At 39.0% G+C, this 25145-nt stretch overlaps 1 protein-coding gene across 2 annotated transcripts in view; it reads left to right on the plus strand.

The window, feature by feature from the left end:
• The first annotated feature begins 1542 nt into the window (after positions 1-1542).
• SLK (STE20 like kinase) overlaps positions 1543-25145 on the plus strand; it is a 50792-nt gene continuing 27189 nt past the window's right edge. For both annotated transcript variants that reach the window (XM_081104511.1, XM_081104512.1), the window contains exons 1-7: positions 1543-1937; positions 14279-14443; positions 16735-16783; positions 17113-17262; positions 22374-22446; positions 22606-22800; positions 24176-24257. In XM_081104511.1, the coding sequence (XP_080960637.1) occupies positions 1788-1937; positions 14279-14443; positions 16735-16783; positions 17113-17262; positions 22374-22446; positions 22606-22800; positions 24176-24257 (864 nt within the window). In that variant the 5' untranslated portion in view covers positions 1543-1787. The remainder of the gene's footprint in view (positions 1938-14278; positions 14444-16734; positions 16784-17112; positions 17263-22373; positions 22447-22605; positions 22801-24175; positions 24258-25145) is intronic.

Raw genomic sequence — 25145 nt, forward strand, 5'->3', positions numbered from 1 at the left:
AGGGATCTGCCTTCTCATTATATGCCAGGAATGTTGTCAGGTTCTTGAATACAATGATGAGTAACAAGCCACTGCCCTAAAAGTGCTCCTTTCTGGTGGAGAACAGGAAGGCAGGTCACTATCTGGTAGATTCCAGCCAACGCCCACATGGCCCAAGCCTTCTCTCACTCATGCTGCCCAAGGGGCCAGAGGCAGATCAGGAAGCCGAGGTAGTAAGTGGTTCAGATGGAGTCAGGAAGGGTGGCACGGGAACACGGCTGTTGAAGCGCCCAGCAGAAGGTAGATTACCCTCAAGGAGGGTCGTGGTCATCATTCGAGAAGTGGGTTTACATGCTTCATATTATCTATGTCTATCTACCTGCACACTTAAAAAAACATTTTTTAAAAATTGATTTCAGAAAGGAGGGAGAGGGATAGAGAGATAGAAACATCAAAGATGAGAATCATTGATCGGCTGCCACCTGCACACCCTCTATTGGGGATCGAACCTGCAACCTGGGCATGTGCCCTGATGGGGAATTCAATAGTGACCTCTTGGTTCCTAAGTCCACGCTCAACTACCGAGTCACACTATCGGGCTTACCTGCACACTTGTAACAACAGCAAGAACTAAAATTGAGCAGGGACCGCGCAAACGGCTTATGTCCATTGCCTCATTCACTCCTCTCCGTAAGAAAGGAAAGGTTACTGCCCAAGGTCACAGAGCTGGTAATCTCTGGCTCCGAAGCTCCCAGCCATCACACGTGCTCCCCTCACTGTACTCCTGGGCCCATTTGAAAGCGAAAAAATCCTTTCGGGCCCCCATCGGTACAGCTCAGCTTTCAGTGTTTACAACATTTCTCAGATCCAGAATGGAGGCAACATCCGCTAGCAACGTCGACAGGGTCGTGCCCGCGGGGGCAACTCCACCCAAATCCTGGACTGAGAGGATGTTTAGGGCTTAGAGGGTAAATGGGGAACAATGCGTAAGGAGCGAGGAACGCTCGAGTCCACGTCGCACCCCGGGCGGGACGCCTACGAGCCCCTCCAGGCCGCCAGCAAGCCGAGCTCAGCGCGCGTGCGCGGGGCCAGAGGGCACGCCCCCGCGCGAGCGCGCGTTGAGCGGGGCGCGCGACCTGCGGAGCGCGCGGGCGCGCTGCGGCATTGGCGTCGGCGTCGGCGTCGGCGCGCGCTCCAGAACGAGGCAGTGTGGGCTGGGAAGGGAGCGAGGAGGCGGCGGCGGCGGAGCCCGGGAGCCGAGGGGACGCGCGGGCCTCGCGCCGCGGGAGCGGACAGCTGCGGAGGGGACCCCGGGGATCGAGGCCGGAGGCGGGAGAGCGCGGCCTGTGGACTGCCGGCCCCAGAGGTCGCCGGCCGCGTCCCTTGCCCGGAGTGGCCGCCGCCCCTGGAGACTCGCCGTGACACGGGCCTAAGTCGCGGCGACCGCGGGCGTCTGGACCGCTCGGACCCATCGGGCTGGGCCGGTTTGGGACAGAGTCGGGGCAGGTGCCGCCCCCCTAGGGCCGACAGGGGGCAAGGCGCCCACCGCGCGGCCCGCGGGCCGGGCTCGGCCGAGGGACCGCCCGCGCAGCCTCTCCCCCGCACCCCCCCGCTCCCACCCCGTGGGTCGGAGCCCGAGTCGCGCCCCGCCTTCCCCGGGACGCCCAGCCGGAGCGGCGGGAGACGGGAGAGCCCGCGCCCGCCGCCGCCGCCGCCCGCCGGGCTCGCGCGGGAGAAGAGGGAGGAGAAACTTTGCCTTTTATTGTTGTTTTAGTCCTTAAGTGCCAGGAACTCTGTTGGGAGGAAAAATGTCCTTCTTCAATTTCCGTAAGATCTTCAAGTTGGGGAGCGAGAAGAAGAAGAAGCAGTACGAACATGTGAAGAGGGACCTGAACCCTGAGGAGTTTTGGGAAATTATAGGAGAATTGGGCGACGGAGCCTTTGGGAAAGTGTACAAGGTAAGAGGGAGAAAACGGGAAGTTGCGCTTGTGAGAGAAAACAGCCAGGGTCCTGGAGCGGCGAGAGGACCCCCCCCCCCGCCCGCGCTCCCCCTCTCCCCGCCCCTTGTCCCTTTCCTGTCTCTTGCCCATCCTTTGACTTCGGAAACGTACATCGGAACTTTATCCAGGCTGTCATCCAAGGAGCAGCCGAGACACTGGGGTTTAAGGTTGAACTTTAAAGAGTGATTGCTAAAGGGAGGTGGGGTTATTATTCTACGGGCTGCGCTGTCAAACTTTAAAGGAAGTGGGGGGCGGGGGGAGCTCTAATTTAAAGCAGGGATCAGGTTGTGGCCTTCAAAGCATTTTAAATCCATACTTATTATAGGAACTCATACTTTTCAGTGGCTTTATATTTGTCCACTAGCTGTTTGCAATCATGTGTATGATTGCGCTAAACCAGTCTCTTTTTTAGAGTCAGGGCATAAGCTTGGTTGTGTCTATAGGGAGTACATACATAACCCACGTCTGGGGGCGAGAGCACAGTGATTGCTACTCGCACACTATTCCTGAATTGGTTGCTTCACAGCGAACTATAAAATGGAGTGGAATTTCTGATAGAAAATTTCCAGAAGAAAACCTGCATTTAGTACTGGTTGCAGAGGAAGCATTGACTGGAAGTCAATACCAGTGCTTAAGAAATTAAAAACAGCACACTTTGTTTGTTTATTTATTTATGTTTCAGTAGAAAGAGTCTCGATGTTTCAACCTGAAGGCATTAGTGTGTTAGCAGTTTACTACCCCGTAAGGGTATATGAATGATGTCATTAGAATATTTTCATCCTGAAGGGTGAGGTTTTTATGAGACACAGGTTTGGGGGAAAGATCCACGTGAAAACAAAAGAACTAATGTTGATACAGGTTTTTTGCGGTTTTTAAAGCACTTACACATAATTTGGCCCACGAAAGTCCGGTGAGGTAGACAGGTCGGTGGTATGTACATTTCACAGATGAGGACACCGAGAGTCAGAAATTGTTCAAAGTCACACAAGTCAGATTTAGTCCGTCTCACAGTTTAGATTTGAACTCAGGTTTTCTGACCCAGTATGTACTGTTGTTTTTTACTTGGATGTCCATTGGTAAAAATGATAGAATTTCCCCCTCCTTTCTAAGCACCAGCGCACCTCTGCCTTTGCTCTGCCTCAGATGCATCTCACAGCCCCTTGCCTTGCTCATTCTTTACTCAGGCTGAAGCATACACTCTCTGTGTGCTTTCAGAACACATTCTTCACAAGGCGACTATGGCACTGTTACATGTTATAGTTAACATGTTTATGTTTTTATGATAAAACCGGAGGCCAAAATTATGATAAACATTTGGGTTCATCAATTGCCTTAGCACATGTGTATCTCTCTGTATTTGTTGAAATGAGAGAATGTATGTTACCTCATCTGAGTGCTATTGAAGCTATTGTATGCTGTGAAAGTTGGCAAAGTAAACTTCAGAGCTTGTGTGGAGGATAGAGAATGGGTTCCAAAGGGAGTTTACAGTTCAGATGTATGTAGGAAGAAGGGCTTTTAGTGTGGTGGGAAGATCACTCTGGGGAATTGTGCTTTAGTGTTGGCTGTCACAAACCAGCTCCGGGGTCTTGGACAGAACACTTAACTTCTCTGGACCTCCATTTTCTTAGCTGGAGAATCATAGATTTCCCCAAACGTTTGTTTTGATTTCTTCACATAGCAGAATTCTGAGTATGCAGTTATCTGGGCAAGGCAAAAATAAGTTACTCAAGGCACCTGGAATCCGGTGGTTAGAAGGTGGTAGGTGATTATAGGCAGTTTTCATGGTATAAGTGTCTTATTGAATAGAACATTGCAGTGTTAAAACACTGGCCCTGGAGTTGTACTATATCTTGGCTCCCTCAATAGCAGCCTGTGAGTTTGGACAAATTACTTAATCGTTTCATGTCTCACTTTTCCTGATCAGTAAGACCTGCTCTTAAATGTGTGAAAATTAAAGGAGATAGTAAATATAAGGCACATAAAAAGGGCTCAGTAAATGGTAGAAATTACTGTTATTATATTTAGAATTCAGAAGCAAACTAGGATGGGACAGGAAAAGGGACCTATGAAAATAGTGAACCATTTTCTTATTTTCCCATGGCACAGAATGATTGTGTGGACATGTTAATAATGCTCTGGGATTTAATTATTTAATGACTCTTTCTGCAAAGTGTAACATATTTTTCTGTAGTGAGATATCAATTGAAAAATTTCTGAAAAATAAGAGACTCCATATAGTTGAAACACTATAAAATTGTCAAGGATAATTTTTATGGGCTTCATGACTATTTCAGTGTGATATTTGAAGAGCTTGGATCCTTTGTATCTTTTCGTTTTACTGGTCTGTGCTTCCAAGGCTCTGAGTTTTTTTTCTTTTAAATTTTTTATTGAAAGTATTATATATGTCCCCCTTCTCCCCCATTGTCCTCGCCCAGCCAAATACTTCTTTAAAAGAAAATTTAAACTTATCTGACCCGTTTTTTCTCTTTTTCCTGAAAGTTTCTGTTTTCCAAGATATGCTAGAAATTTTAAATTTATAAACTTCCTTCTGTGTGGGGGAAAAAGCTATTAAACCTTAGTATTGTATGAAGTAGAAAACTATTTCTAAAATTGATTGTAACCATCATTTACTTATGGAAATTAGTAACTGTTATAAAGATTAAATTATAAACAGGCAATCATCTTGAGTACTTAGTTTATTTGAAACATTTTTCCATCATATACTTGTATTCTTTCTACTCAGTTCACTACACAAATCTGTCTTTCCTATTTTTAATCTATTTTCTATTTTTTAAGTCTCTGACTTATCTATTTTCAATGTTCTCTTTTCAATGTATTATTTGACATATAAATGAAAACATATATATCTCTTAAACTTTTTACTTTATTTATTTATTATTTTTAATCCTTACCCTAGGATATTTTTCCATTGATTTTTAGAGAGAGTGGAAGAGAGAGGGAAAGACTGAGAAATATCTATGTGAGAGAAAACACATTGATTGGTTGCCTCCTGCATGAGCCCTAACCAGGACCCTGGTTGGGGAGGAGCCTGCAACCGAGGTATATGCCCTTGACCGGAATTGGACCCAAGACCCTTTGGTCCGCAGACCCATGCTCTATCCACTGAGCCAAACAGGCTAAGGCTTATTTTTTATTATTTATTTACTAGAGGCCCGGTGCATGAAATTCGTGCACTTGGGGTGGGAGTAGAGGTCCCTCACCCCAGCCTGTGCCCTCTCGCAGTCTGGGAACCCATGGGGGATGTCTGACTGTTGGCTTAGGAGCGGTCCTAAGCTGGCAGTTGGACATTCTTAGTACTGCCACAAGAGCAGGAGAGGCTGCCGCCACTGCGCTCACCAGCAGTGAGCCTGGCTTAGGGCTTCTGGCTGAGCGGCGCTCCCCCTGTGGGTCAGTGCATGTCATAGTGACCGGTCGTTCAGCCATTTGGTTGATTTGCATATTAGCCTTTTATTATATAGGATTTTTTTAAAAAAATATATTTTATTGATTTTTCACAGAGAGGAAGGGAGAGAGATAGAGAGAGTTAGAAACATCAATGAGAGAGAAACATTGATCAGCTGCCTCTTGCACATCCCCCACCGGGGATATGCCCGCAACCCAGGTACATGCCCTTGACCGGAATCGAACCCGGGACCTCTCAATCCGCGGGCTGACGCTCTATCCACTGAGCCAAACCGGTTTCGGCAGGATTATTTTTTAAAATTTAAATTCCATTGTGTAGATATACCACAGTTTTTTAATCCACTCATCTGCTGATGGGCACTTAGGCTGTTTCCAAATCTTAGCTATGGTAAATTGTGCTTCTATGAACTTAGGGGTGCATATATCTTTCTGATAGGTGTTTCTGATTTCTTGGGATATATTCCTAGAAGTGGGATTACTGGGTCAAATGGGAGTTCCATTTTTAATTTTTTGAAGAAACTCCATACTGTTTTCCACAGTGGCTGCACCAGCCTGCATTCCTACCAGCAGTGCAAGAGGGTTCCTTTTTATCCACATCCTTGCTGGCACTTGTCATTTGTTGATTTGTTGATGATAGCCATTCTGACAGATGTGAGATGGTACCTTATTGTTTGATTTGCATGTCTTGGATTATTAGTGACTTTGAGCATGTTTTCATATGTCTCTCAGCCTTCTATATGTCCTCTTTCGAAAAGTGTCTATTTAGGTTCTTTGCCCATTTTTTGATTGATTATCTTCCTTTTGTTAAGTTGTATGAATTCCCTATAAATGTTGGAGATTAAACCCTAATCGGATATAACATTGGCAAATATGTTCTCCCATGCAGTGGGCTCTCTTGTTGTTTTGTTGGTGGTTTCTTTTGCTGTGCAGAAGCTTTTTATTTTGATGTAGTCCCATTTGTTTATTTTCTCCTTAGTTTCCATTGTCTAGGGCTTATTTTTTTTAATGTTTGGATTTCTGTTGTTGTTAATGGGAAAAAAAGGAGTAACATAAAATTATGTGTTGAATTGAAACTGACCTGACTGTATACTGGATGAAAGTGATTATTTTTATGACACTGATGGGTGTACACCTTTAAAAATATAGGTAATTTGGCATACAATTACCTAGAGCTGTAATTGTATTGAAAAGTATAAAAACACATGTACATTTATTAAATAATTATAATATGACAATATTAATCATCAGAGTCAAGGAATTCTGCCAGCACCCCAGAATTCCTCCCACCTTTCTTCTGAATTGACCTCTCTCCCTAAAGGAAAGCACTACCCTGCTTTTAAGTTATTCATTTCTTTTCTTTTCTTTATAGCTTACTAACTAGGTATGTAACCCTAAATATTATAATTTAGTTTTTTAAAGAATATATATTTTTATTGATTTTAGAGTGGAAGGGAGGGAGGGAGGGAAATAGAAACATCAATGATGAGAGAGAATCATTGATTGGCTGCCTCCTGCACGCCCCCTACTGGGGATGGAGCCTGACTGGGAATTGAACCTTGACCTCCTGGTTCATAGGTGGACACTCAACCATTGAGCCATGCCAGCTGGGCTATAATTTGAACTTTATATGAATGGAATCATATTGAGTGTCTTGCCTCTTTCAAAATCAGCATTATATTTGTGAGGTACACCTTTGTTATCACCTAGAGCTGTAATTACTTCATTATTGCATAGAATTCCATTATATGGTTACTCTTAATGGTAAAGAATGGGTGTATCAGTTGTTTCCAGTTTTTGGCTTTTATACACAATACTGATGCATCTATGCATGAGTTTCACTAAGACAACTCAGGAGTAGTATTGCTGGGTTATAGGGAAGTGTATCTTTAATTTTACTAGATGATGCCAACGTGTATCAAGTTACACTCTTACCAGCAGCATATGAGAATTTCCTTGCTCTGCATCCTTGACAACATTTGATATTGTCCAAATTTTTCAGTTTTGACAATCTAATGATATATATATACACACATATATATATGTATATATATATATAATTTTTTTTTGGTGGTTTTAATTCATCTTTCTCCGCCTACTAATTACTAATAAGTAATTCTTTTCATAGCTTTATTGAGGTTGAATTTCTTCTTTTAGGTTCAGTTCTCTTCATGTTCCTATTAGATGTCTTGCTCTTGTTTATTTGTGTATTGTGGATTTTAACCATTTTGTAAATCACTTTTATACCTTGCCAGCTACTCACTTGTAGTTTTAACGATAATGGAGCACTAGAGGAAGGCTGTAAGGAGGTGGATGAAGAAAGGACTTTCACCTTTTTCTTTTTCTGTGGGCTTCCTGTCTGTTTTCCTGTTTCTATAACCATCATCCTAGTGGAAATTCCTCACCCAGCGACAGGAGTGGAATCCAGTTTGTAGTTTTTGCAACACTCACAGAGCTAGCCTCATCATAACCTTTCATAACACCAGCTCCAGTTGGCTGGCCCCCTCTTCCTCAAAAATTCCATAAGACCCTCCTTCCAAGTTCAGAGAGGCCAGCAGCATTCTTGTTTTTATTAACATTTGTTTAGTTATTTTATTGTCTTTATGTGAAGATGAGATTGTTTCTTTATTTTTTCCTCAGATATTTTATTGATGTTTTACAGAGAGGAAGGGAGAGGGATAGAGAGTTAGAAACATCGATCAGCTGCCTCCTGCATATCCCCTACTGGGAATGTGCCCGGAACCAAGTTCTGAGCAGTACTCTCTCTCCAGGGATCTGAGTTTCAGCTCTGCAGAACCTTTCCTCCAAGCTTCTGAGTTTTAATAATTCCAATCCCTTGGCTCCGCTGGTCCTAGGGTAATAGTCTTTTCCTGCAGTTGTTACTTCCACCTCCCAGACTCTCTTAATGTTCTTTATTTTTTAATTACTAGTTAACAACAGAATCAATAATTATTTATATCAAATTCTCTCTTTTAAAATGATCAATATGATTTCTTTCTCCTGGCTGGACCCTGATTGGTTAAATAAACTAATAAATAAGCCACAGTTGAAACAAGAGTAATGTAAAATGATGTAATTTTTACACTACTTCATTTAGATTTATAACATGAAAACAGTACAGGAAACTTAAAAATCATTATGTTTCCCTGTAGCTCCTAGTTGTTTATGTAAAGTGGCTAAGCTCTATTCATGATTTATAAAAATTAAAGCAGTGAATTTTATGTGATCATTGATCTCTGAAAACATTTTATCAATTTCAAGTACTATCTTGGTGTGTGTATCCCATTCTTGTTTTTATTAACATTTGTTTAGTTATTTTATTAAGTCTTTATGTGAAGATGAGATTGTTTCTTTTTTTTTTCATATATTTTATTGATGTTTTACAGAGAGGAAGGGAGCGGGATAGAGAGTTAGAAACATCGGTGAGAAACATCAGAAACATCGATCAGCTGCCTCCTGCATACCCGCTACTGGGAATGTGCCCGGAACCAAGTTACTAGTACATGCCCTTGACTGGAATCGAACCCGGGACCCTTCAGTCCTCAGGCCAACACTCTATCCACTGAGCCAAACCGGTCAGGGCGAGATTGTTTCTTTTTAACACTAATATCCATTATATAATTTAAAATGTAGAATTACATGCTTATCAAATGTTTATTTCAGTTTTGAGTTTCAGAGTTCTTTAGAACCAGATTCTCATGAATAATAGTTATTTTAAAGCAATAAGTAGGAGGCACTATACTTTCTAATGTAACTTCTATTTATTATATTAAACCAAAAGGTTCCATTGTTGGTTTAATCAGTATCTCCAGGGGAATGGTATAATTAAATTTGTTACTATAAAGAACTTTAGAGATTATATAGTATTATTTCCTCCCTCTTGATGCTATTCCATTCATAAGTAAAAGACATCTTTAAAATCTCTCAGGACATTAGTAGAAGCATGAAGAAGTAGAATGACTTTTAACTCCACTCACAATATCCTTAGTCTACTACCAGGGTTTATATTTTATAGTGTGCCTCTTCAAAGACAGTTCCTCTGGTCTCTTTCTTCCCAGAGTATTATCTATAATAATAAAAGTGTAATATGCTAATTAGACCAGACATCTTCTGGACGTCCTTCTGAACAAAGCCACGGTGGTGGGGGCCGAGGCAGAGGCGGTTAAGGGTGATCAGGCTGGCAGGGGAGGGCAGTTAGGGGTGATCAGGCCGGCAGGGGCGTGCAGTTAGGGGGCGATCAGGCCGGCAGGGGAGTGCAGTTAGGGGGCGATCAGGCCGGCAGGCAGAGGCAGTTAGGGGCGATCAGGCAGGCAGGCAGACGAGCAGTTAGGAGCCAGTGGTCCCGGATTGCAATAAAAATATTTTTAGTGATTTCAGAGAGGAAGAGAGAGGGGAGAGAGAGATAGCATCATTTAGGATGGGGCCTAAACTGGCAGTCGGACATCCCCTGGGGGTTCCTGGATTGGAGAGGGTACAGGCTGGGCTGAGGGGTCACCCGCCCCTCCTGTGCATGAATTTTGTGCACTTGGCCTCTAGTATTAAAATGATGAGAGAGGAGCTTATGTTTCACTGGCATATTTCTTCTGACTTAGGGAGGTGGTGAGTTCTAATTATTATTGGCTCAACTGTAGTATCTTTCTTAGAGATACAACATAATGTTGTATTTGCACCAGTTATGACAGATTTCTTGATTTTTAACATCTCTGAAATTGGAATATGTCCTTTATTGATTGATGCCTTGGTATTATTGTTGGCCTGGTAGGGGTCATGTTATATCTGCCATTGAACTTAGTTGTATCACTGGTGTTAGTTGCAATCCCTTGATGTTCAATTAATAAACTATTTAAGGACCTTTTGAAGAAAAAATCCTGGTTGTTACCTAAAAATCTTTTAGCACCTGTGGTAAGATAAACAAAGTAGTATCATTATAATTGCAAAATGGGAGACAGTGACTTCAAATAAAATTTTGGAGATAGTAGTTAATTTAATGGCCAGAGAATGATATTGTGAGGACATTAGATAACTCAGTGAATAAGTGATTCAAAGAGTAGAACTTCAATATATGAAGTATTTAATTATATGTGAACCAGAATAATATACAATAACAATTTTTGTCTAAATATGTCCAAAAGTTCTTTAAAAAGGCATAATATAAAAATTCTAAATGAAAAAGTGTTGATATAGTTTAATTGGAAGTTTTTCTTCCTTAGTGAAATATAAGATATCTTAAAAGACATTGGAGATTTGTTAAAATATGATAGCTGAGAATATTCTTCTAGATTGTAAATCAGTATGAAGTCTTTTTTAAAAAGAAATATTTTTATTGATTTCAGAGAGGAAGGGAGAGGGGAGAGAGAGATAGCAACATCAATGATGAGAGAGAATCATTGATTGTCTGCTTTCTGCACACCCCCACTGGGGATCGAGCTTGCAAGCCCAGCATGTGCCCTTGACCGGAATCGAACCCAGGCCCCTTTAGTCCACAAGCCAGCTCTCTATCCACTGAGCCAATCCAGCTATGGCTGAGTCAAACCAGCTAGGGCTGAAGTCTTTTTTTAAAAAATATTTCCTTATTGATTTCAGAGAGAAAGGGAGAAGGAGAGAGAGAGAGAGAGAGACATCAATGATGAGAGAGAATCATTGATCGGCTGCCTCCTGCACCTCCCTACTGGGGATCGAGCCCGCAATCAAGGTACATGCCCTTGGCTGGAATCGAACCTGGGACCCTTCAGTCTGCAGGCTGACACTTTATCCATTGAGCCAAGCCGACTAGGGCTAGGGCTGAAGTCTTTTGTACAAAACGTATTATTTGAATCCTAAACATTAGGGTTACTTAATTAGTAATTAGTATTTTTGCCCCTATTTTTTTCTAAGGAAGTAAAATGTAGCAATAATGTACTTAGAAAATGTTAAACAAAAGAGTTCACAGCTAAAAGTTTCTTGAAAGAAAGGTTTTAATGAGCCAAGTGCTAGCCTGGAAAGGACCAGGCTTTGAGGCATGAAGTCTAAACCACCGGTAATGTGGCTAGATGGAAAAGTTAGCATGTTAGTACTGGCATTGATGGGCGCTTGTGTACATTCTGTTTTGGGGAAGAAAGATGTAAGTTGTTTTGAAAGAATATACATTGGCTACAGGTAAGGGAGGGTGGGAAAAGGTCAACTGGGGGCAATTTTGTGATAGTTACACAATCTATAAGGAAGAAATATTTACTAGTGTTGTTTAGTTACTGGCAGCAGTCCTGAAAGTTCATGCATACTTGCTAGTGGTTGGCTAGTAGACTCTGGAGATTGATTTAGAGCTCCAACACATATTCAGGAGTGAGAGCACTCTTTAGTTAGTTGGCCCACAACTATTAATTGGTTAATTGTTCCAGTTTCTTTCTCTGACTCTCCTGTCTACTGTAATTTAATTTAGGACATACAGAATTTTTCTTTTGACAAAAAATTCCCATAAACAGGCTCTTACCTGTTTTGCTTATTCTTTTCTTCATTATTGCCAAGATTAGATAATAGATCACTAAGAAATCTCCCACATACTGATTTTAAAATGCTTTATGGCGTCTGTAAAAATAATACATGTTCATTTTTAAAAGTTCAAACAATATGGTATGAAATACAGAAAAAGTCAAAAGCACCTGAAATTCCACCATCCTCACTAATGAAGTCTTTCTAGATATTTATGAAGCTATCCATATGTGAAAATAGATGTATAGTTTCTGTAAAATTACATATCTTTCATGTTTAATAAGTTGTGTTTTTTTCCCAGTCACTGATGTCTTATGGCTACTATTCCTTCTTAAGAAATATTAATTGGTTAGTCAATTCATTTTGGCTGTGTAATGTCTCATTGTAGAGTTATATTGAATAATTTAAGCAGGTTCTTGTGAATGGACATTTAGGTTGGTTCATTTTTCTTATTGTAAATAGTACTTTGATGAATATTTTTACACATGCATATTTTTTATTTTATAAAATTACCTCCTTATGATCAATTCTTAAAAGTGGGATTTGGACTTTTATTTATAATTTGAAACACTTATTAGTAGCTTTTAAAAGTTTGGTATTTTTTTCTGTTTTTTTTTTAAGTAATTAGTTTTGCTGAAATGATAACATAATATTGAAATGTTTTTTTTAAAACCTAATTAGTATTTTAAGATCTGATTAAGATATGCAGTTAGCATGGTGCATAGCATGCATTAATTAATATTCATGTTTAGGCTATCTTTCCAAAATAAGCATCCTATATAATAAAAGGCTAATATGCAAATTGACCAAACAATGGAATGACTGGTCGCTATTATGAGCACTGACCACCAGGGAGCAGATACTCAACGCAGGAGCTGCCTCTGGGTGGTCAGTGTGTTCCCACAGGGGGAGCGCCACTCAGCCAGAAGCTGGGCTCACGGCTGGCGAGCACAGCGGTGGTGGTGGGAGCCTCTCCTACCTCTGTGGCACCTGCCCAGTAGAGAGGAGACAGGAGCTGCTGGGGCTCCTCACAGTAGGAGTCTGTCCTCTCTCCTCACGCAGAGGCAGCCCCTGCAGATGCGTGTTTCTCTATGTGCCTCCTCGCTGATTTCACCTCTACTTTTTGAATCACAGTGGATCCAGGGAAGCTCTCACCCATAGTTTGGGTTCCTTGTTCTTTTGCAAGAGTTTTTTTTATTCTAAACCTCAGAGTGAGGGCTCTCAGACTGTGAGAGGGCGCAGGCTGGGCTGAGGGACCCCCTCCACTCCCAAGAGCATGAATTTCATGCACTGGGCCTCTAGGGTACAAATAGAGACAAGCCACTAATGGGAGAAAATATTTACAAAATATATCTGATAACCTACTATTCAAATATATAAAGAGCTCTTAAAACTTAACTATTAGAAAACCAACAATCTGATTAAAAATGGGCAAAAGATCTGGGCAGACATCTCACCAAAGATTTACAGATGGTCAGTGAATACATTAAAAGATGCTCAATACCATATGTCATTAAAACAAGTAGATACCACTATACACCCATGTTAGAATGGTGAAAATCCAAAACATTGACAACACCAAATGCTGTCAAGAATGTGGCACAGTAGGAACTCTCATTCATTGCTGGTGGGATTGAAAAATGGGAGACAGTTTGACAGTTTCTTACACAACTAAACATATTTTTACCATATGATCCAGTAATTGTGCTCCTTGGTATTTACCCAAAGGGGTTGAAAACTTATGTCCACACAAAAACCAGCACATGTATGTTTGTAGCAGCTTTATTTGTAATTGCTGAAACTTGGAAACAACCAAGATGCTTTCAGTAGGTGAATGGATAAATAAATTCGCACATCTATGTAATGAACTATTAGTGCTAAAAAGAAATGAGTTGTCAGACCATGAGAAGACATGGAGGAATCTTAAACGTATGTTACTAAGTGAAAGAAGCCAATCTGAAAGGCTATATACTATGTGATTCCAACAAGATGACATTCTGGAAAAGCAAAACTATGGAGTGAAAGATCAGTGGCTGCCAGGGGTTATGAAGAAGGGAGGGATGAATAGGTAATGTATAGAGGATTTTTAAGGCAGTGAAACTATTTTGTATAATATAGTGGTGGACACATGTCATAACATTTGTCAAAATCAATTGAATGTACACCAAATGTAAACAGTGGTCCGTGAGTGATAATGATGTGTCAAGCGGCCATTAATTGTAACAGATGTACCATTCTGGTGCAGAATCTTGATAGTGCGGGAGGCTCTGCATGTGTAGAAGCAGGGAGTATATGGAAACTTTGTACTTTCTGCTCAACTTTGCGGTGAACCTAAAACTATTCTAAAAAATGAAGTTTATTAAAAATAAAATAAACAAGTATGCATTGGGATATTTTTGATCTTACATTTTTAGGCCCAGAATAAGGAGACCAACGTTTTAGCTGCTGCAAAGGTGATTGACACCAAATCTGAAGAAGAACTTGAAGATTACATGGTTGAAATTGATATTTTAGCGTCTTGTGATCACCCAAATATAGTCAAACTTCTAGATGCCTTCTATTATGAGAACAATCTTTGGGTAAGTATTTTCTGTTGATCTGTAGGAGTAGACAAAATGAATTAATTGTCCTAAAGAGGTTTATAAGTTTTGAAAGCCTATTTTGTATATAACCTCTTTTGTTTAGTCACTTGTGTTAAAGTTATCTGCGGATGAGAGGGTCATTGACAACACAGTTACCCTTCAACAGATACAGGGGTGGGCAAAAGCAGGTTTACATTGACTCATATGGAAAAAGACATGAAAGTTATGATTATTACAATAGCTTTATTAACTCTGTGTTTTGCTACTCACAACTGTAAACCTACTTTGCCCACCTGTGTATTCAGATGTGTATTTCAGATTGTACCATATTTCATGATTGTTTGACATTGGACCCAAATGGAGAAACTTGGTTAGAATATATATATATTTTTTTAATTAAATCTTTATTGTTAAGATTATTACATTTGTTCCTCTTTTTTTCCCCCCCATAACTCCCCTCTTCCCAGTTCCCGCCCCACCCTCCGCCCTCACTCCCCACCCACTGTCCTCATCCATAAGGTGCACGATTTTTGTCCAGTCTCTTCCCGCATCTCCCACACCCCTTTCCCCCCCAAGAATAGTCAGTCCATTCCCTTTCTATGTCCCTGATTCTATTATAATCAACAGTTCATTCTGTTCATCAGATTATTTATTCACTTGATTCTTAGATTCTAGAATATTAAATTTCCTAAACTATGAAATTAGATAGCCTTCTCTCATTTTTTTAAATCTTAGCATTTACTTAAAAATTTTAAAAACTTCTTTTGTTTATAATTTTATTACCCTAAATTTTTACTAAATCATGTAATAAATTATAAAATGCTTACTAGAAATGTTAAATATTTATCTTATAAAATCAGGCCCAGCTTTAGTACATGATATAAGTGGTTCAGGCTATATGTATAAATTATGTTCATTTTTAGAAAATATTACACAAATAAATGTAAAAATTAATGTTTATTATAGTAACCAGTCTCTTGCTCTGCACCAACACTAATTTAATCAAGAGGGGTTTTTGAAATGGAGTTTTTCTCCTTGAAGGAAGAAGCAAAGTGTTATGACAGAAGAGTAGGTAGTACAAGTAATACCTGACTAGGAATCAAAGGCTTATATTTTTCGATCCTGGTGTTTCTAGGAGCTTAAATAAATCAATTAACTTTTATGAGTCTGTGTACTCATTATAGGATGAGTTAATGACCTACCTTCCAAATTATTTTTTAAATGATATAATGCATTTAAAAACAATTTGTAATTGGCAAGCATCTGTGAAAAATAAATTGTTATTGTTGTTATATAGAGGGAAAACAAAACAGGTATGTAATTTGTTAATATTTGTAATTTTAAAAAGTTATATTTATTATTACTGTGATATCTTTTAATGTAGCTGATCAGGTCTCTTAAAAAATGTTTCCAGAGATTATAATAAAAATGAACTCCTAGACAATTTAATAAAGAGATAAGATATTTATTCAACACTATTATAAAATAAAAAGTTGGACAACTGTGAAGGGATAGGTTAGTGGGAGAGGTAGACATTAATTAACCAAAGCAACATAGTCAAAATTACAACTGTGATAAGGGTTAAGAAGGAAGGTATATGTTGGTATGTACCAGGGAGGTCTGGGAAGGCATCCATCAGGAAGTGATAATTGAGCTAGGATCTGAAGGTTCTGTGTATATCGTGTGTTTTTTTTTTAACTTATTCCTATTAGTAAAGCTACAAATACTACATTTGATCACTTAAATCACAATAGTTATCTTAAAAATGAAAATAATAAAACCATTCAGTAGTGATGAAATGGATATATAATACTACCTGGCCCTGGCTGGGTTGCTCAGTTAGAGTGTTGTCCCTATACATTAAGATAGCGGGTTTGATCCCCAGTCAAGGCACACACAAAAGACAACCAATGAATGCATAAATGAGTGGGAAAGTGGGTCCATGTTTCTCTCTCTCACTCTCTCTCTCTCTCTCTGTCTCTCAAATCAATAAATTAAAAAAATACTATCCTGAAGAAAAATTCTATGCCTGGTTATTTTAGAGAAGCAGACACGCTAAAAATGGTGATTAACAAAAAAGCACATACTTCCAGAATGTGTTTTCTGTGTGCTTTCTCAAATGGTTATCATTAAGACTCAACACTTTTAACACTTTTATGGTTAGCATAATATTATTTCCATAGTCCAGTTAATTTGACAGTTATTTTTTTTATCCCTTTTGCTAAATTGAAGAAAAAATACTCAAACTCAATGCTGTATTAAACACATGCTTTTTTATTTGCCTGCAGATCCTCATTGAATTTTGTGCAGGTGGAGCAGTGGATGCTGTGATGCTTGGTAAATACCTTTTTTCCTTTACGTTCATATCTTAAATTACACTTAATAAAAATTGATGGATTTCAAACATTTATACATACCTTATTGTTAGGTGAAGTTCAATCAGTTAAGAAATCAGCTTAATTATATTTTTATATTCTTAGACAATTGTAATAAAATTCTAAAATTAAACGAAGAGTATAATATGTGAGGAAAGTAACCTTGTAGATATTCAGTTCTTCTAAAATAAATTCACTGTATAAGATCCTTGCCAATGATGGTAAAAGTAAGAGCCTGCTGACATGTTTTCACTGTGTAAAAATGCAGATTTGTTTACTTTTTCCTTACAGAACTTGAGCGACCATTAACTGAGTCCCAAATACAAGTAGTTTGTAAACAGACCTTAGAGGCATTGAACTACTTACATGATAATAAAATCATCCACAGAGATCTAAAGGCTGGCAACATTCTTTTTACCCTAGATGGAGATATTAAGTTGGGTAAGTTTATTTCCTTAAATAAGACATTTGAATTTGTGCTTTTTATCTTTTTTCATTTTTTTATTATGGTGAAATATACTTAACAAAATTTACCATTTAACCATTTTTAAGTGTACAATTCTGTACCATTAAGTTCATTCACATTGTTGTATAACTATCAGCACTATCCAGAACTTTTCATCTTCTCCAACTGAAACTCTTTAAACATTAGCTCCTCATTGCTCTCTCCCCAACAACCTCTGGCAACCACTGTTAACTTTTTCTTTCTATGAATTTGACAACTCTAGGTACCTCATATAAATGGAATCAGACAATATTTGTCCTTTCGTGTCTGGCTTATTTTACTTAGCATGTCTTCAAGGTTCATCTATTTTGTAGCGTGTGTCAATTTCCTTCCTTTAAAATCTAAATAGTATTTTCTTATATGTACTAGTATATACCACATTTGGTTTATCCTTTCATCCATTGATGGACACTTTGGTTGCTTCTACCTTTTGGCTCTTGTGAATAATGCTACTATGGATATGGGTGTACAAATACCTGTTTAAGTCCTTGATTTCAATTCTTTTGGGTATTCCCAAAGTGGAATTGCTGGATTATATGGTGATTCTGTGCTAATTTTTTTGAGGAACTACCATATAATTTTCTATAGTAGCACCATTTTACGTTCATATCAGCAATGCACAAGGATTCCAATTTCTCCATGTCCTTGCTAATATTTGTTATGGGTGTGGAGTGGTAATGGGTATGAATTTGTTTATCTGCTATTGCATTCCTTTTAATTTAGTCTTTTTTTCTTTTTTTAAAATTTATTTTATTGATTTTTTACAGAGAGGAAGGGAGAGAGATAGTCAGAAACATCGATGAGAGAGAAACATCGATCAGCTGCCTCCTGCACATCTACTGGGGATGTGCCCGCAACCCAGGTACATGCCCTTGACCGGAATCGAACCTGGGACCCTTCAGTCCGCAGTCCGACGCTCTATCCACTGAGCCAAACCGGTTTCGGCAGTCTTTTTTTCTAAATGATTTTTTATTTCTAATTTTCTCAAGTTTTGCCACCTCATTTCTGAGTTTTTGTAATTCTGACTTAATGTTATTCTTTTATGTTTTACCTCACTTAAGGATATATTTTATTGATTTAAAAAATATATATTTTTATTGATTTCAGAGAGGAAGGAAGAGGGAGAGAGAGAGATAGAAACATCCATGATGAGAGAGAATCATTGATCGGCTGCCTCCCACAAGTCCCCCACTGGAGATCAAGCCCACAACCCGGGCATGTCCCCTTGACCAGAATCGAACCTGGGACCTTTCAGTTCTCAGGCCAAAGCTCTACCCACAGAGCCAAACCGTCTAGGGCAGTGATGGCAAACCTATGACACGTGTGTCAGAGGTGACACATGAACTCATTTTTTTGGTTGATTTTTCTTTGTTAAATGGCATTTAAATATATAAAATAAATATCAAAAATATAAATCTTTGTTTACTATGGTTGCAAATATCAAAAAATTTCTATATGTGACACGGCACCAGAGTTAAGTTAGGGTTTTTCAAAATGCTGACACGCTGAGCTCAAAAGGTTTGCCATCACTGATCTAGTGCTTGATTTTTTTTTTTTTAATAGAAAGGAATTGGGAGGGAAGAGAGAGAGAGAGAGAAACGTTGATGTGAAAAACATTGATTGGTTGCCTCCCATATGCTCCCCAACTAGGGACCAAATCTGTTCCCTGACTGGGAATTGAACCCACAACCTTTTGGTGTACAGGACAACGCTCCAACCAATTGAGCCACCCAGCTAGGATTGCCTTACATCCTTTTTTGAAGTCTCGTAGCTCATTTTGAAATAGTTATAATTTTGATTCATTTTTGGTGATTGTTTTTCTGTAAATATATTAAAACCTTATTTGAATATAAGAATATACTGTTGTGTAAAATAATGTATACTTTAAAAAATCAGTATGTTTTTGAAGATTTAGGAATGCCAAATAGTTTTGAGTTGGTTGACATTAAAAATAGTTTCAATTTCTGTTTAATTAATTTGAAAATATAGAGAACTTTCTATTTCTTTTATACCCTGTTCAATATATGAAGAAGTATAGAATTACACTATCCTCAAGAACCATATTACAATACCCCAATTTTTATGATCTTACTGGGTACACATAATTGCAAATGAAAGTAAGTATGTAAAATGCTATTTTAACAGATTAGTGTGTATATGCCGCATCATTATAAGTAGAAATATGAAGCACATAGCAAACTTAATTTTTCCCTTTGCACAGAAAAAACAAAGATGTCTTTTGTACCTCCTGTTCATTAGAGTGCTTGGAGAGGTATGAATGTTGACAGTAAACAGTTGTTGTTTAGGCCTGTTTCTGGACCCCCTTCCTCAGTTATGTTCATAGGGGAGAGAGTTAAAAAGAATAGTGTTAATAGGTTCTAGGAAAACAATGGAATAATTACTGAGCTGACTTTACCTGAGTCCAGAACCTCTTCTGGCAGAATTTCATATTGTGATCTCAACTACTTCCTCCAGGAATATAAGAGAAGCTTATAAGTAGAGGAGGTGGGGGGTGGTAATAGGGGTGAGGAGTTCTGAATAATTCTATATTGTATCTTCTGTAAATAATATATTCCAAGTATAATATGTTCTGTTTGCTTACTCATTTATTAATTTAATTATAAAACATTAATTAAATATCTAATGTAATGAAAGATTTTTTACACTACATTAGGAAGCTTGAACTTCATTCCACAGGCAATAGGTAGCTGCTTATTTATGTTTAAGCAGGAGAACTACATGGTCAAAAAAAAAAAAAAAGAGAGAGAGAGAGAGAGAACCATATAATAAACACAAATAATTAGATTACAAAGCAGGACTTAATGAGTTTTAAGTTCTATCAACAAAATATCACAAAAATTAGAATTATAGATATCCTATATAATAAGTAGGTAATATACAAATTGATCATCATGCCCTCACAAGATGGCTGCCTATGACCAGGCTGGCAGGGGGGTTACTGAGAGAAGACCAAACGACTGAACAAGCAGGCTGCTTGGGGCGACCAGGCAGGCAGGCAGGTGAGCGATTAGGAGCCAGCGGTCTAGGATTGTGAGAGGGATGTCCGACTGCTGGTTTAGGCCTGATCCTGGGATTGGGCCTAAACCGGCAGTTGGACATCCCCTGAGGGGTCTGAGATTGGAGAGGGTGCAAGCTGGCTGAGGGGACCCCCCCCCCCACCCCTGTGCATGAATTTCGTGCACTGGGCCTCTAGTGGTTAATAATAGTAGCTAACATTTACTGTGCCAGGCCTTGGGGTATAAGTACTAAATGCTGGATTTTGATATTTAATTTTGAGAATTGTGGCATGTCAAACATGAAACCTTGAAAGATAGATATATGTATGGAATGAGGTAATTTAGGCAGCAATAGCAGTTTTATGTTACTATTAATGGTTGTCTGAGCTGTAAACTTAAAAGATGGTGTTTAACAATGGCTTTATATTGTTGCTGTTCTCTAAAAATTTTTATTATTTATTTATTTATTTATTTATTTTATTGCTTAAAGTATTACAAAGGGTATTACATATGTGTCCTTTTTTTTTCCCCCTGCCCTTGACAGTTCCCTGGCCTCCCTTACCCCCCAGTATCTTATGTCCATTGGTTATGCTTATATGCATGCATACACGTCCTTTGGTTGATCTCTTACCCTCCTCCCTCCTGCCCTCCAACCCTCCCCGGCCTTCCCGCTGCAGTTTGACAATTTGTTTGAGGCAGCTCTGCCTCTGTATCTATATTTTTTATTTTTGAGTGGCTTAAAACAATATAGATTTATTCTCTTACAGTTCTGAAGGTCAGAAGTCCTAATGTTAAGGTGTTGGCAGGGCTGCATTCCTTTTAGAGACTCCAAGGGATAATCCATTTCTTTAGCAAAAGCTTCTGGAGGCCGCCTGCATTCTTTGACTCATGGTCCATCCTCCATCTTCAAACCTAGCATCTTCTCTTTCTCTGATTCAGAACCTCCTTTCCTTCTTATAAGGAACCTTGGGATCTCAGTGACACACCTGGATAATTCAGGATAATTTCCCTGTCTTGATTAATCACATCTGCAAAATCCCTTATGTGAAGTGCTGTGATGTACTCAGTTTAGAGGATAAGGATTTGGACATCTTTGGGGACCATTATTTTGCCTACCACAAGGGAAGGGGCAAGCAATTTGGCAATATCTGCCAAAATTATAGATACAGCTCTGGCTGGTGTGGCTCAGTTGGTTGTGCATGTCCTGAAAGGTTGCTGGTTGGATTCCTGGTCAGGGCACATGCCTGGGTTGTTGGCTCAACACCTGTAGGGAGCGTGCAGGAGGCAGCTGATTGATGTTACACTCCCATTTCGATGTTTTTTTTTTCCTCTATCCCTTCCTCTCTCTTAGTCTCTATGCAGTCTCCACTTTCCATCCTTGGTTATTAGGGTTCTCTCCAGCTAGTCTTCAGTTGATTATTCAGGGGTTTTTTGTTTGTTTTTTGTATTTTAGTTGTAATTCTAGTTTGGTTCTCAGAACATGTCTGTGTAGTAGCATCCACTTATTCCGCCGCCATTTTTAATCTCCTCTGTGCTCTATAATTTAAATCAGAAAACATGGTTCCTAATTTTTTTCTTTGTAATATAATTTTCTGAGGAAGTTAGCAAGCCATATGCTGTCATAAAGGCTGCTTTGGTATAATTTCTGTTTTTTACACTATAGAAAAATGTTTATATCTATTGATTCAATTATAATATAGCACAAGTTGACATTTGTTTTGAAGTGGATAGACTGGCTGTTTTAAAGTTACAATCTTGTTCTTCAATCTGGAGAATTTGTGATCTGAAGATGTATAAAGATGGCAGTATTAAGTGTGTTAATGATGGAATCTTTTCTGCATCATTTTTGGTGAGTAGGTGTGATAGGAAGAGGGTGGTCAAAATTAGGATGGTAGAGAAGTTATTTTTCTTACCCTTTAATAAGAATGGCCTTATGAAGGACTTGATATGCTTTTCCAAACTTCATAGACTACAGGGAACTTTGCTTAAACAACTATCATTAACACTTCTGTATAATTATTTATTTCAAGCGGATTTTGGAGTATCAGCTAAAAACACAAGGACAATTCAAAGAAGAGATTCCTTTATTGGCACACCATATTGGTATGTATTCATTTTTATGGATTTACAGATTAGTTATGTCAGCAGTTATTATACTCACTAATTTGTTCACATAATTAGTGATCCTGTCTCTCTTTTATGAGGGTTGCAATCACTATTCTTAAGTTAAGCATCTTAACTTTCAATTTTCTGTTTTCATAGGATGGCTCCTGAGGTAGTCATGTGTGAAACATCGAAGGACAGACCCTATGACTACAAAGCTGATGTTTGGTCCCTGGGTATCACTTTAATAGAAATGGCTGAGATAGAACCACCACATCATGAATTAAACCCAATGCGAGTGCTGCTAAAAATAGCAAAATCTGAGCCTCCTACATTAGCACAACCATCAAAATGGTAAAATATTCTAAACAAAGTTTTTTAAGAAGCAAAACTTGACGCTTTATTCTTCCAACTTTCTAAGAATATTTAAATTTATGGTACAAAGACTATATGAAGTAGAAAACTGATTTTTGGTATAGTTTCAAGACTTAAGGACCATTTAAACTCTTATAACTGACTTTTCCCATAACTTTTTTTTTAATCCTTACCCGAGGATATTTTTCCATTGATTTATTAGAGAGAGTGAAAGAGAGAGGGAAGGACAGAGAGAAATGTCATTGTCAGAGAAACACATCTATTGGTTGCCTGCACATGCCCTGAACGGGCCGGGTGGGGCGGGTGCCTGCAACAGATATGAACCCTTGACTGGAATTGAACTTGGGACCCTTTGGCTCTATCCACTGAGCAAAACTGGCTAGGGTCCCATAACTTTAAAAAAAATCAATTTTAGAGAGGGAAGGAAGATGAGAGAGAGGGAGAGAGAAAGAAAGAAACATCGATGTGAGAGAGACACATTGACAGTGGATCAAACCCACAACTTAGGTATGTGCCATGACCTAAGTTAGGAATCAAACTTATGACCTTCAGTTGCCAGGACTACTCTTCAACCAGCTGAACCACACTGGCCAGGGCTTTTCCTATAAATTGGAAGATACCAGTGACTTGAGTTCTACATGAAAATAGTATTTTCTGTACTATGTGAAAGTGAGGCATATATCTGTTTGATCTATATTTGTGGAATTTAATATAGAAGAATTTTTGTGACTTGGCATACTTGTGAATATATGGTTATATCTCATTGGTTAAAACTTTGAATCTACTTACTTACATGTCTAAATTGTATTTAAAAATAAACTAGAGGCCCAGTGCATGAAAATCATGCACGGGGTGAGGGGGGGCGGTGGTTTTCCTCAGCCTGGCCTGCACCCTCTCCATTCTGGGACCCCTTGGGGGATGTCTGATCCTGTGGGCCTAAACTGGCAGTCGGACATCCCTCTCACAATCTGGGACTGCTGGCTCCTAACCGCTCGCCTGCCTGATCGCCCCTAACCACTATACCTGCCTGCCCGAGAGCCCCTAAGCACTTGCCTGCCAGCCTGATTGTCCCTAACTGCTTTCCTGCCTGCCTGATCACCCCTAACTGCCTCGGCCTCATCCCCTGCTGATGTGGCTTCATCTGGAATGACGTCTAGAAGGTCATTCAGCTGTCTGGTCTAATTAGCATATTATGCTTTTATTATAGATAACTAATAAAATCTTAATATTCTCATTAACTAGTTTTTTATGTTGAATACTATTGCATACATAATGAAACTTAATTTATTAGAGTTTTGTTTGATTTTAATAACATGAAAGTAAAATAGAATGCCATTAAAATTTTATTTTGAAGGTCTTCGAATTTTAAGGACTTTCTAAAGAAATGCTTGGAAAAAAATGTGGATTCCAGGTGGACAACATCTCAGCTACTACAGGTAAGATAAGATTCATTCATTGTGCTCTTTTTCCACTTGAGTTTCTTTGTGGAAACTCAAAATACATTATAGTAGTTAACATTTATTTTACCAACATATAGATGATGCCATTGCTAAAAGGTATTTAACTTATAAGTCATTCCTTCTGTGCTTTTTTGATTGAGTTTGTGTTCTTTCATTTTGTTAGTTATTTCCGCTTTGTTAGTTGCTTCCATTTTGTTTCTCATCTCTCTTGAGGGTAAATGTTAAAATAGTGTTAAAGTGATTGGATAATTTTGATTTATAGCAGGACCTATTTATAATATTGAAATAAAACTTAGTGAAATAATTAATATTACAGGTGAACAAAAAGAATGGCAAATATTGAGGCACTTACTGTTAGGTTGAGTTATAGGAAAAGTTAGTTATAAGTATTTATGTGGTGCGAGGGGGGAAGCAATAAGAATTCCCTGGGACACACTTACTTTTATTATTTTACTACCTCCACATTTGAAAGCCTTAGTCGGTGACAGACACTGTTAAGTGCCAAGTACACAGAGATAATAAAGTGTCTTCTTACTCTTTTTTTTTTTTTTTAAATATATTTTATTTATTTTTTACAGAGAGGAAGGGAGAGAGATAGAGAGTTAGAAACATCGATGAGAGAGAAACATCGATTAGCTGCCTCCTGCACACCCTCCACTGGGGATGTGCCCGCAACCCAGGTACATGCCCTTGACCGGAATCGAACCTGGGACCCCTCAGTCCGCAGGCCGACGCTCTATCCACTGAGCCAAACCGGTCTCGGCTCTTCTTACTCTTAAGAATATTAGAATCATGAGCATAACCAATAGACACAGACAGTATTGGGGTGAGGGCATGTGCTGGGGAGTGGGAGCGGCTGGGGAG

The sequence above is a fragment of the Myotis nattereri genome (assembly GCF_964212035.1).
Source record: "Myotis nattereri genome assembly, chromosome: 13".
In the NCBI taxonomy this organism is placed as follows: Eukaryota; Metazoa; Chordata; class Mammalia; order Chiroptera; family Vespertilionidae; genus Myotis; species Myotis nattereri.